Source organism: Equus asinus, chromosome 22 (genome assembly GCF_041296235.1).
Source record: "Equus asinus isolate D_3611 breed Donkey chromosome 22, EquAss-T2T_v2, whole genome shotgun sequence".
Classification (NCBI taxonomy): Eukaryota; Metazoa; Chordata; class Mammalia; order Perissodactyla; family Equidae; genus Equus; species Equus asinus.
This window is the reverse complement of record NC_091811.1, coordinates 57,962,187-57,974,801: the sequence shown is the minus strand read 5'-3', so window position 1 is coordinate 57,974,801 and position 12,615 is coordinate 57,962,187. Positions and strand designations below refer to the sequence as shown.

General features: G+C 41.1%; 1 protein-coding gene across 7 annotated transcripts in view; it reads right to left on the bottom strand.

Moving 5' to 3' along the window:
- The window catches only part of IKZF4 (IKAROS family zinc finger 4), a 32,324-nt gene that overhangs the window by 16,235 nt on the left and 3,474 nt on the right, over positions 1-12,615 (bottom strand). For 3 of the 7 annotated variants that reach the window (XM_070494943.1, XM_044755861.2, XM_070494946.1), the window contains exons 2-3: positions 562-697; positions 332-386 (exon numbers count right to left, since the gene is read on the bottom strand). Coding sequence is in view for 4 of the 7 variants with exons in the window: in XM_044755861.2 (XP_044611796.1) it covers positions 332-371 (40 nt within the window). In the remaining 3 variants the exon portion in view is untranslated. Of the gene's footprint in view, positions 1-331; positions 387-561; positions 3,829-12,024; positions 12,125-12,615 lie in introns of those variants that run through there. The other 4 variants (XM_070494944.1, XM_070494947.1, XM_044755863.2 and 1 more) reach the window with 3 other exon arrangements.

The window sequence follows — 12,615 nt, the reverse complement described above, 5'->3', positions numbered from 1 at the left end:
GAATGTCATGTTTGGCTGGTGACCTCAGAGCACAAGAGAAGAAACCATATCTTCCTTCTATCTCTTTGCTTCAAATCATTCCTCTCTGATAGTCTCCACTCGTATTCCCCTCTTATTCCCTTTCTCCATCCCCCAAGAAGTCTGGGAGGAGAATCACTATTTAGGGAATGTAAAACGACCAAAATGAATGTGCACTACCAAGCACCACAGGCGTGAGTGTCAGCTCTGTGACGGGGGCACTCAGAGGTCCTGTGCTAGGCTGAAGGTTCTCCACTCTGCTCCACAGGACAGTCTGCTCCCAGCCCCTTACAGAATGCACAAGAGGGCATACCAGACATATAGGAGCGGCCATTGCAGTCTTCCGTGTCCATCTCAGAGAGATTCTGCTGAAAGAGAAAATAGCTGCTATTAGAAGCCAGATTTAGGAAGGGAGGAGGTTTCTTTCTAACATTCTGGAGTCAGGAGGAAACCTAAAAGATCGCTGAAGTGTGCTCTGACCCTGACCTAAAGAAGAAAAAGCTCATACTTTGCCCTGGTGAAAAAGACAATACCCTGACTTACAAACCGCAGGGTCTTCTTCAACCCCCAACTTCTGCAGGCTTCCCCAGCCTCTGGGATGGAAACACTGTCTCATTCCAGTGGTCCTTGCTGTGTCGTTTTGAAAGTAGATCCTCTCTCCCTGTAGGTGGAGCTGATGCTGTAGGAAAGGAGACAGGTTATAGCTCAGCCCTCAGGAGGCAAAGAAACAGCCCCATAGAGGCCCCATACTTAGTTAAGGATGGGGTAGTAATAAGAGGAAGAAGAGGGATTCAGTCATTCAAGGGGTTCTTTTTTGGGTGTGTGGCAGGAGGGAGGAGGACAGGAAAGTAGAAGATGGAGGAGAGCGGCCCACCTCAAGTTCAGCGAGGAGTCTTCTGCTGAAGGTGTAATAAACAAATTAGACTCTTAAGGGCCTTACCCCACCTTCTTGTCAATTATGTTGCTAATGTTTTTTTTTTTTTAAGTGTGGGTGGGGGAGCCTGAATTTAAAATATAGGTTAGGCGCCGGCGAGGTGGCGCAGCGGTTAAGTTCGAAGTTCACTTTCTCGGCGGCCCGGGGTTCATGGGTTCGGATCCTGGGTGTGGACATGGCACCGCTTGGAAAAAGCCATGCTGTGGTAGGCGTCCCATGTATAAAGTAGAGGAAGATGGGCACGGATGTTGCTCAGGGCCAGTCTTCCTCAGCAAAAAGAGGAGGATTGGCAGTAGTTAGCTCAGGGCTAATCTTCCTCAAAAAAATAAATAAATAAAATACAGGTTAGTCTATTTGAGGGAAGGCAAGCAGTAATTGGTAGTAGAGTATTAATCAAGAACTGAGAGCAACTAAAAGTGATAATTTGTTGCAATGAATTATCTCCTTAGGGGCCTGTGGGAGGAGGAAAAAACTCTATTTGGTGGAAATTTACATACATCAAAAATTGCTTTCACCAATTATCTAATGAAAAATAAATACCCCAGGGGCAGATTTTGGGGGGCAAGGGAACAGCCTAAGCTGCTACCAGGACTCTTGGTTTCTTTGACAGCTCTCACTGAGGCAGATGGATGAAAATTTGGTTTGCTTTTAATACTATATTGATAAAGGTGGGGGTGGGCGTTCTGGAGGGCACACAGGGGAAAAATATCTATTAGCCTGTTTCTCCCACAACCCGTTATTCTCAACAAGTTCTGTGGTCAGAGAGCCAAAGATGAGGGAGAGTAGTCTGGTACTCATGGGACCCCTTTCATTTCCAAATCATTAGGTCCATAATTGCCCTTTGGGATTTTTCAAAACTACTGCAGAATTCAAGATGCCACATGTGACTTCCCTCACACACACACACCCATTCAGGAGAAGCAAGAAAGAACAGGATTTTCCCCATTTTCTGCTTGGAGAAACAGGCTCAGAGCAGTCAAGCGACTTGTCTTAGAGCTCGTGGTGAGGCTGGAACAAGACAAAGAACACAAGTCTCCTGCCTCTCAGACGTGTGCTCTTTCCATTAAACCATCTTGCTTTCTTTCAAAAGCCAGGGTACTCCAGGCCTTCATGGATCTTCTTGCTTTTCCTTGGTTCTAACATCAATTAAGGCAACTTTTCCTTTGGTGTGATTCCCATGGGAGTGGGGTCTGTTACTTAAAAAGGAAGAACATTTGTAAATGGGATTGTATTCTTGACTTCTCTTTCTGCTAGTTCATTACTAGTGTATAGAAATGCAACTGATTTTTCTAAGTTGATTTTGTACCCTGAAACTTTGCTGTATTATTTCTAATAGTTTTCTGGTGGATTCTTTAGGGTTTTCTATATATGGAATCATGTAGACTGCAAACAATGAGAGTTTTACTTCTTCCTTTCCAATTTGGATACCTTTTATTTCTTTTTCTTGCCTAATTACTCTGGCCAAAACCTCCAGTACTATGTTGAATAGGAGTGGTGAGAGTGGGCACCCTTGGCTTTTCCTGTTCTCGGAGGGACGGCTTTCAGTTTTTCACTAACTATGATGTTGGCTGTCGGTTTGTCATATATGGCCTTTATTATGTTGAATCACTTCCCTTCTATACCCATTTTATTGAGAGTTTTTATCATGAATGGATGTTGGATCTTGTCAAATGCTTTCTCTGCATCTATTGAGATGATCATGTGATGTTTAGTCCTCATTTTATTAACATGGTGTATCACACGGATTGATTTTCAGATGTTGAACTATCCCTGTGACCCTGGTATAAATCCCACTTGATCATGGTGTATAATCCTTTTAATGTATTGCTGTATTCGGTTTGCTGATATTTTGTTGAGGATTTTTGCATCTATGTTCATCAGTGATATTGGCCTGTAACTGTCCTTCTTTGTGTTGTCCCTGTCTGGTTTTGGTATCAGGGTAATGTTGGCCTCATAGAATGAATTAGGAAGCACTCTGTCTTCTTCAATTTTTTGGAATAATTTGAAAACAATAGGTATTAAATTTTATTTGAATATTTTGTGGAATTCTCCAGCGAAGCCTTCTGATCCTGGACTTTTGTTTTTTGGGACGTTTCTATTACTGTTTCAATCTCTTTACTTGTGATTGGTCTATTCAGATTCTCTATTTCTTCTTGATTTAGTTTTGGGAGGTTGTATGAGTTTAAGAATTTATTCTTTTCTTCTAGGTTATCCAATTTGTGGGCATATAGTTTTTCATAGTATTCTCTTATAATCCTTTGGATTTCTGTGGTATCCATTGTAATTTCTCCTCTTTTATTTTTAATGTTATTTATTTGAGCCACCTCTCTTTTTTCCTAGTGAGTCTGGCTAAGGATTTGTCAGTTTTGTTTATCTTCTCAAAGAACCAGCTGTTTGTTTCACTGATCCTTTCTATTGTTTTTTGTCTCTATTTCATTTATTTCTGCTCTAATTTTTATTATTTCCTCCCTCCTGCTGACTTTGGGTTTTGTTTGTTCTTTGTCTAGTTCTGTTAGGTGTGGTTTAAGATTACTTCTTTGAGATTTTTCTTGTTTCTTGACATAGGCCTGTACTGCTATAAATTTCCCTCTTAGTACCACTTTGGCTGCATCCCATAGTGTTGGTATGTTGTGTTTTCATTTTCATTTGTTTCCAGGTATTTTTTGATTTCTCCTTTGATTTCTTCATCGATCAACGGCTGATCAGTAGCATGTTGTGTAGTTTCCACATATTTGTCACTTTCCCAGCTTTTTTCTTGTAGTCAACTTCTAGTTTCATAGCATTGTGGTCAGAAAAGATGCTTGATATGATTTTTTTTTTTTTTGAGGAAGATTAGCCCTGGGCTAACTGCTGCCAATCCTCTTTTTTTTTTTTTTTTGCTGAGGAAGACCGGCCCTGAGCGAACATCTGTGCCCATCTTCCTCTACTTTATATGTGGGACGCCTACCACAGCATGGCTTGCCAAGCAGTGCCATGTCCGCACTCGGGATGCGAACTGGTGAAGCCCAGGCTGCCAAAGCGGAACGTGTGCACTTAACCACTGCGCCACTGGGCCAGCCCTGATATGATTTCAATCTTCTTAAATTTATTGATGCTTGCCTGGTTTCCCAACATACAGTCTATCTTTGAGAATGTTCCATGTGCACTTGAAAAGAATATATATTTTGCTGTGTTTTGGATGGAATGTTCTATATATATATCTATTAAGTCCATCTTGTCTAGTGTTTCATTTAAGGCCATTGTTTCCTTGTTCACTTTCTGTCTGGATGATCTATCCACTGAGGTAAGTGGGGTGTTGAGGTCTCTTGCTATTACTGTATTTCTGCCAATTTATCCCTTTAGGTCTGTTAATAGTTGCTTTATATACTTTGGTGCTCCTGTGTTAGGTGTATATATATTCATAAATGTTATGTCCTCTTGGCGGGATGTCCTTTTTATGATTATATACTGCCCCTCTTCATCTCTCATTGTCTTTTTTATCTTGAAGTCTGCTTTGTCTGATATAAGTATGGCAACACCTGCTTTCTTTTGCTTGCCATTTGCTTGGAGTATCATCTTCCATCCCTTCACTCTGAGCCTATGTTTGCCTTTAGAGCTGAGATGTACTTCCTGGAGGCAGCATATTGTTGGGTCTTGGTTTTTAATCCATTAAGCCACTCTGTTCTTTTTTTAAAAGATTTAAAATTTTTCTTTTCCTTTTTTTCTCCCCAAAGCCCCCTGGTACACAGTTGTATATTTTTAGTTGTGGGTCCTTCTAGCTGTGGCATGTGGGATGCCACCTCAGCATGGCCTGACAAGTGGTGCCATGTCCATGTCCAGGATCCAAACTGGCAAAACCCTGGACCACCAAAGCGGAGTGTATGAATTTAATCACTTGGCCATGGGGCCAGCCCCTCTGTCTTTTTTTTTTTTTTTTATTGAGTTATTGATAGGTTACAATCTTGTGAAATTTCAGTTGTACATTAATGTTTGTCAGTCATGTTGTAGATGCACCACTTCACCTTTTGTGCCCACCCCCCACCCCACCTTTCCCCTGGTATCCACTAAACTGTTCTTAGTCCATAATTTTAAATTCCTCATATGAGTGGAGTCATACACAGATTGTCCTTCTCTCGCTGGCTTATTTCACTTAACATAATTCTCTCAAGGTCCATCCATGTTATTGCAAATGGAATGGTTTTGTTCTGTTTTGCAGCTGAGTAGTATTCCATTGTATATATGTACCACATCTTCTTTATCCATTCGTCTGTTGCTGGACACTTAGGTTGCTTCCACATCTTGGCTATTGTAAACAGTGCTGCAATAAACATTGGGGTGCATAGGACTTTTGGGATTGCTGACTTCAAGCTCTTTGGATAAATACCCAGTAGTGGGATGGCTGGATCGTATGGTAGTTCTATTTTTAGTTTTTTGAGGAATCTCCATACTGTTTTCCATAGTGGCTGCACCAGTTTGCATTCCCCCCAGCAGTGTATGAGGCTTCCTTTTTCTCCACAACCTCTCCAACATTTGTTGCTATTAGTTTTAGATATTTTTGTCATTCTAATGGGTGTAAGGTGATATCTTAGTGTAGTTTTGATTTGCATTTCCCTGATGATCAGCGATGATGAGCATCTTTTCATGTGCCTATTGGCCATCAGTATATCTTCTTTGGAGAAATGTCTGTTCATGTCTCCAGCCCATTTTTTGATTGGGTTGTTTGATGTTTTGTTGTTGAGTTGCGAGAGTTCTTTATATATTATGGATATTAAGCCTTTGTCAGATGTATGACTTGCAAATATTTTTTCCCAGTTAGTGGGTTGTTTTTTTGTTTCAATCCTGTTTTCATTTGCTTTGAAGAAGCTCTTTAATCTGATGAAGTCCCATTTGTTTGTTCTTTCTATTGTTTCCCTTCTCTGAGAAGGCATGGTGTCCGAAAAGATCGTTTTAATACTGATGTCAAACAGTGTGCTGCTTACGTTTTCTTCCAGAAGCCTTATGGTTTCAGGTCTCACCTTTAGGTCTTTGATCCATTTTGAGTTTATTTTGGTGAATGGTGAAAAAGAATGGTCAATTTTCTTTCTTTTACATGTGGCTTTCCAGTTTTCCCAGCACCATTTGTTTAAAAGACTTTCTTTTCTCCATTGTATGCCCTCAGCTCCTTTGTCAAAGATAAGCTCTCCATAGATGTGTGGTTTTATTTCTGGGCTTTCAATTCTGTTCCATTGATCTGTGCACCTGTTTTTGTACCAGTACCATGCTGTTTTGATTACTGTAGCTTTGTAGTATGTTTTGAAGTCAGGGATTGTGATGCCTCCCGTTTTGTTCTTTTTTCTCAGGATTGCTTTAGAAATTCGGGGTCTTTTGTTGCCCCATATGAATTTTAGGATTCTTTGTTCTAATTCCAGCCCCTCTGTCTTCTGATTGCAGAATTCAATCCATTTACATTTAGAGTGATTACTGCTATATGAGGGCTTAATACTGCCATTTTATCTCTTGTTTTCCAGTTGTTCTAAATTTCCTTATTTCTTTCCCCTTGTGTTTCTGTCTGCCATTTCAGTTTGGTGGTTTTCTGTGATGGTTTTCTCAGTTTTTTCTTTATTTATGATTTGTGGCTCTGTTCTGATTTTTTGTTTAGTGGTTACCATGAGGTCGGTATAAGAGATCTCATAGATGAAACAGTCCATTTTCTGATAGCAGAAAGAGAAGTCACGAATACAATCCTATTTAAAATCACAACAAAATGAATAAAATATCTAGGAATAAATTTAACCAAGGAGGTGAAAGACCTATACACTGAAAACTATAAGACATTATTGAAAGAAATTGAAGAAGACATAAATAAATGGAAAGATATTCCATGCCCATGGATCAGAAGAATAAACATAGTTAAAATGTCCATATTACCTAAAGCAATCTACAGAGTTAATGCAATCCCAATTGGAATCCCAATGATATTCCTCATAGAAATAGAACAAAGAATCCTAGGATTTATATGGAACAACAAAAGACCCTGAATAACCAAAGCAATCCTGAGAAAAAAGAACAAAGCTGGAGGTATCAAAATCCCTGACTTAAAAATATACTACAGGGGCCAGCCTGATGGTACAGTGGTTAAGTTTGCACATTCCACTTTGGTGGCCCGGGGTTGACTGATTCAGATCCTGGGTGCAGACATGGCACCCACTTGACAAGCCATGCTGTGGCAGGCATCCCACATATAAAGTAGAGGAAGAAGGGCAGGGATGTTAGCTCAGGACCAGCCTGCCTCAGCAAAAAGAGGAAAATTGGTGGTAGATGTGAGCTCAGGGCTAATCTTCCTCAAAAAAAAAAAAAAATACTACAAAGATATAAGGATGGCCAATAGACGCATGAAAAGATGCTCATCATCACGAATCATCAGGGACATGCAAATCAAAACTACACTAAGATATCACCTTACACCCGTTAGATTGGCAAAAATATCCAAAACCAAGAGTGACAAATGTTGCAGAGGTTGTGGAGAAAAAGGAACTCTTGTACACTGTTGGTGGGAAAGCAAACTGGTGCAGCCACTATGGAAAACAGTATGGAGATTTCTCAAAAAGTTAAAAATAGAAATACCTTATGACCCAGCCATACCACTACTGGGTATCTATCCTAAGAACCTGAAATCAGCAATTCCAAGAGTCCCATGCACCCCTATGTTCATCGCAGCATTATTTACAATAGCCAAGACGTGGAAGCAACCTAAGTGCCCAGCAACTGATGATTGGATAAAGAAGATATGGTATATATACACAATGGAATACTACTCAGCCATAAAAAAGGACAAAATCGTCCCATTCACAACAACATGGATGGACCTTGAGGGTATTATGTTAAGCGAAATAAGCCAGATAGAGAAAGACAAACTCTGTATGACTTCACTCATAGATGGAAGTTAACATATAGACAAGGAGAACTGATCGGTGGTTACCAGGGGAAAGGGGGGGGGTGTGGGGAGGGCACAAAGGGTGAAGTGGTGTACCCACAACATGACTAACAATAATGTACAACCGAAATTTCACACGGTTGTAAACTATCATAATCTTAATAAAAAAATACTACAAAGCTATAGTAATCAACATAGCATTGTACTGGCACAAAAATAGACACATAGATCGATGGAAGAGAATTGAGAGCTCAGAAATAAAACCCACACCTACAGACAGCTAATCTTCAACAAAGAAGCCAAGAACATACAATGGAGAAAGGAAAGTCTCTTCAATAAATGGTGCTGGGAAAACTGGACAGCCACATGCAAAAGAATGAAAGTAGACCAGTATCTTATACCATACACAAAAATTAACTCAAAATAGAGTATAGACTTGAGTGTAATACCTGAAACCATAAAACTAGAAGAAAATATAGGCAGTACAATCTTTGACATCAGTCTTAGCAGCATCTTTTCAAATACCATGTCTACTCAGGCGAGGGAAACAAAAGGAAAAATAAACAAATGGGACTACATCAGACTAAAAAGCTTCTGCAAGGCAAAAGAAACCATGAACAAAACAAAAAGACAACCCACCAATGGGAGAAAATACTTGAAAATCATATATCTGACAAGGAGTTAATTTCCAAAATATATAAAGAACTCATAGGGGCTGGCCCCGTGGCCGAGTGGTTAAGTTTGCATGCTCCACTGCAGGCGGCCCAGTGTTTCGTTGGTTCGAGTCCTGGGTGCGGACATGGCACTGCTCGTCAAGCCACGCTGAGGCAGCGTCCCACATGCCACAACTAGAAGGACTCACAATGAAGAATATACAACTATGTACTGGGGGGCTTTGGGGAGAAAAAGGAAAAAAATAAAGTCTTTATAAAAAAAGAAGAACTCATACAACTAAACAACAAAAAAACCCAACCCAATCAAAAAATGGTCAGAGGATATGAACAGACATTCTTCCAAAGAAGATATACAGATGGCCAACAGGCACATGAGAAGATGTTCAACATCAGTAATCATCAGGGAAATGCAAATCAAAACTATAATGAGATATCACCTTACACCTGTCAGAATCACTATAATTAACAAGATGAAAAACAACAAATGTTGAGGAGGATGTGGAGAAAAGGGAACCATCATACACTGCTGGTGGGAATGAATACTGGTGCAGCCACTATGGAAAACAGTATGGCGATTCCTCAAAAAATTAAAAATAGAACTACCATACGATCCAGCTATCCCTCTACTGGGTATTTATCCAGAGAACATGAAATAAACAATTCAAAGAGATTTATTCCCCTGTATGTTCATCGCAGCATTATTCACAATAGCCAAGACATGGAAGCAACCCAAGTGCCCATCAACTGAGGAATGGATAAAGAAGATGTGGTATATATATACAACGGAATAATACTCAGCCATAAAAAAGATAAAATTGTCCCATTCGCAACAACATGGATGGACCTTGAGCATATTATGTTAAGTGAAATAAACCAGAGAGAGATCACATGACACCATATGATTTCACTCATATGTGGAAGATAAACAAACACATGGATAAAGAGAACAGATTAGTGGTTACGGATATGTATGGTGATGGATGAAAACGAGACTACTGGTGATGAGCATGATACAGTCTATATCGAAACTGATATATGATAATGTAAACCTGAAAGTATGCAATGTTATAAACCAATATGACCTCAATAAAATAATTAAAAAAATAAAAGAATAAAAAAAGAATAATAAATGAAAGCCTCACCTTCATACTATGTACAAAAATTAACAAGCCAGACTAGGGGCCGGCCTGGTGGCGCAGCAGTAAAGTGCGCACCTTCTGCTCTTGTGGCCTGACATTCGCTGGTTCGGCTCCCGGGTGTGGACATGGCACCGCTTGGCAAGCCATGTTGTGGTAGGCATCCCACATACAAAGTGGAGGAAGATGGGTATGGATGTTAGCTCAGGGCCAGTCTTCCTCAGCAAAAAAAAAACCCGGAGGATTGGCAGCAGATGTTAGCTCAGGGCTAATCTTCCTCAAAAAACAAAAACAAAAACAAAACAAGCCAGACTAAAAAAAATGGAGATATGAAACCATTAAAAATAATAAAATAAAATAAAAAAGGAAGAACAAGTTGAGCAGGCTCTACAGGGAGAAATATGGTAATGCAATTGTGTATGTGTGTGTGAACCAGGGGCTAGACAAGCTCTAGGTGAGCAGAGCTGCTGAAGCATAGCATTCAGCTAGCACTGGCTCAGAAAACATATCTCATTCTTGGACACCTGCCCAAATGGCCCCAAAACAATTTCCAGAAGGTTCTGAAAAGTTGTTTTCTGAGTTGGACTTTGTTCCTAGCAGTAAACTGAGCTCTTCTCCTTCTTAATTGCACTTAACAGGTGCTCCACGACACATCTTGGGCAAAATCAGTCTTTAGCTGCCTCCAACTGGTCCAAATGGCAAGTTGGTAACCCTGGAAGTGAGAGGGGATCAAAAATCCTGCTGTTCCAAATCCTGGCATTCTGAGAGCCAGCAGTAAATCAGTAGATGGAATTCAGTTTGCTCAAGTCTCCAGGCAGCACAGGCACATCCCTCCCAACCTTCCCACTCCCTGCCCCTCAAAGCACCTCCTCCCCTGCCTGGCCGGGCGGGCAGGCAGATCTTAGTTTCTTTAGAGGAAATGGGTCAAATTACGCAGTGCCAATTGGAGACACACCCCAGGGGGAGGAGGTATAAGGAGAGAGAATTTAGTTACACAAGACAGGTTTGGCTCAAAGATCTTGGAAGGAAACTGGCTTTACAGAATCATAGGCATTCAGTGATGGAGGTAGGTACATATGTACTGTAAATTCATTTCAGTGAGCTGAATACAAAGCAACTAGAAACAGCTAGTCTTCCAGTTCAGAAGGAAGTGTCTCTGTAAGGAGGGAGGAAAGGTTGGTCATTGTAACCTCTAGAGACAAAGATTTTTTCTTCCTTGTTCTTTTGGATCCACTTGGCATCCTAAGAAGAGCCCTCCCCGGCCTTGGCTTCCTCCCATCAACACAATATTACATTTGAAAAGGAATGGGCAGGAATGGGCATCCCTTTTAGACAGAAGATTTCCCACCCCACTTCCTGATAAGCAGCAGGCGAGGACCAATCCAAGGTCTGACTTCCAAGGGCAGGTCAGGTATCAGCTACCACCTCCTTCTCCCCATCTCCATAAGAACACTCCCACAGCTCTAACTATCAGTGACAAAAATGTCAGAAAGTCAATTTTCTCTGTGTAGTAGCTCTGAAAGCCTGAGTTAAGATGGACATCACAAGTAATTCAAGCTCTTCAGATCCCCCAAGGAATCCTGTTTGATCCAGTGACACTCCAAAATTGGAATTTAAAACATACTCCATATGGCCTAGTGGATGGAAAGAGAGTGAGGAGGATACTGTTGGGAGAGAGAGTGGAGGTGGAGAGAGTGGCAAGGATCCATGCTGTCCTTTTGGTTATTATTCCTGAACTGCAACAGAAGAGAAGTGGATTTTTTTTCTCTGGTCTCTCTTTGGCCTTGGGATCTGAGGAGGAGACCAGTGATTATTAATAAGACAGAAGTTCCTACCTGCCTGGGAGTGAGCAGTTCAGGTACTACATATGGACTAAAGCTGCAGCATCATCCTCTCCTGTCTGTGCCTTCCTGAACTGAATGAAATCTGAGGAAAACATGTTGGCATCACATAGCCTGCTCTGTGTGCTCTCAGGGCTTTGTGTAATTGGGGAGGGGGAAGGTGAAGAGTTGAGGGAAGAGGTGCAATTGAGCATTGTCTGCAACCTGGCTTCATGACCCTTTCCCGGAAACAGACCTTGAGATCAAGCAGTTTGCAGCTCTGAAATGATCTTTAGGGTCAACCTAGTGCTCTCTGCAGGAAGCCCACCAACCTTTTCTCAGCTCATGTGTCTGTCTTTATAGCAGAAAGATCTGACTCATTTTTACACCAGGTGTAGATGGTGACCTGTCTACATATAACACAGATGAAGATACCTCAGCTTCGTTATCCAAGTGCTTGGGGAACAGTGCAGAAGGGACGAATTCCCAGGTCATCCTAGGAATAGCAAGTATCTAAAATAAAAAGGGGTAAGAGCTGAAAAAACAACACCTGGGCAGTGGGAAAATATCTCCTCATTGTCTCCTCTTAGATCTCAGATGGATGCATCTTTTCTCTTGTTCTTTGTGCTTCCCTGTCTTCCTCATGTAGACTGCGGAAGAGAGAGAACGCTAAGGTTTATGGGTGGGAGGAGAAACAATCCTACCCTTCCCATGTCTCACTTCAGGACTTAAGGAACTAAGGAAAGGGCCAAACTAAACAGGTTAAATCACTAGGTGTGAGGTGCATGAGATGATACTTTCTGGGTTTTTTGGGTATACCCTTGAGTATAAAGTGCTGTGTTTATAGAAAGGCCCCACGAAGTCACTGCTGTTCAGCTGTATGTTTGGGCAGGGGTGGGGAAAGTAGAGCAAGGGAGTTCAATTTGTATTTTATAATAATCAGTTTTGAAGCTAACAATGCCCAAACAGGGCTAGCTCTATTAAATGAAGCTTGAAATTACATGGAAGTCTCAATTAACTATCCTGACTAGGGTAGGTGGCAAAAAGGTGGAAGAGACAGGAACAATTGCCTTTGGTGGCAGTCCTGGTCAGAACCCCATTGCATGCTGATCAAAAGAGCTCACTGTTGTTTACGGCCAGA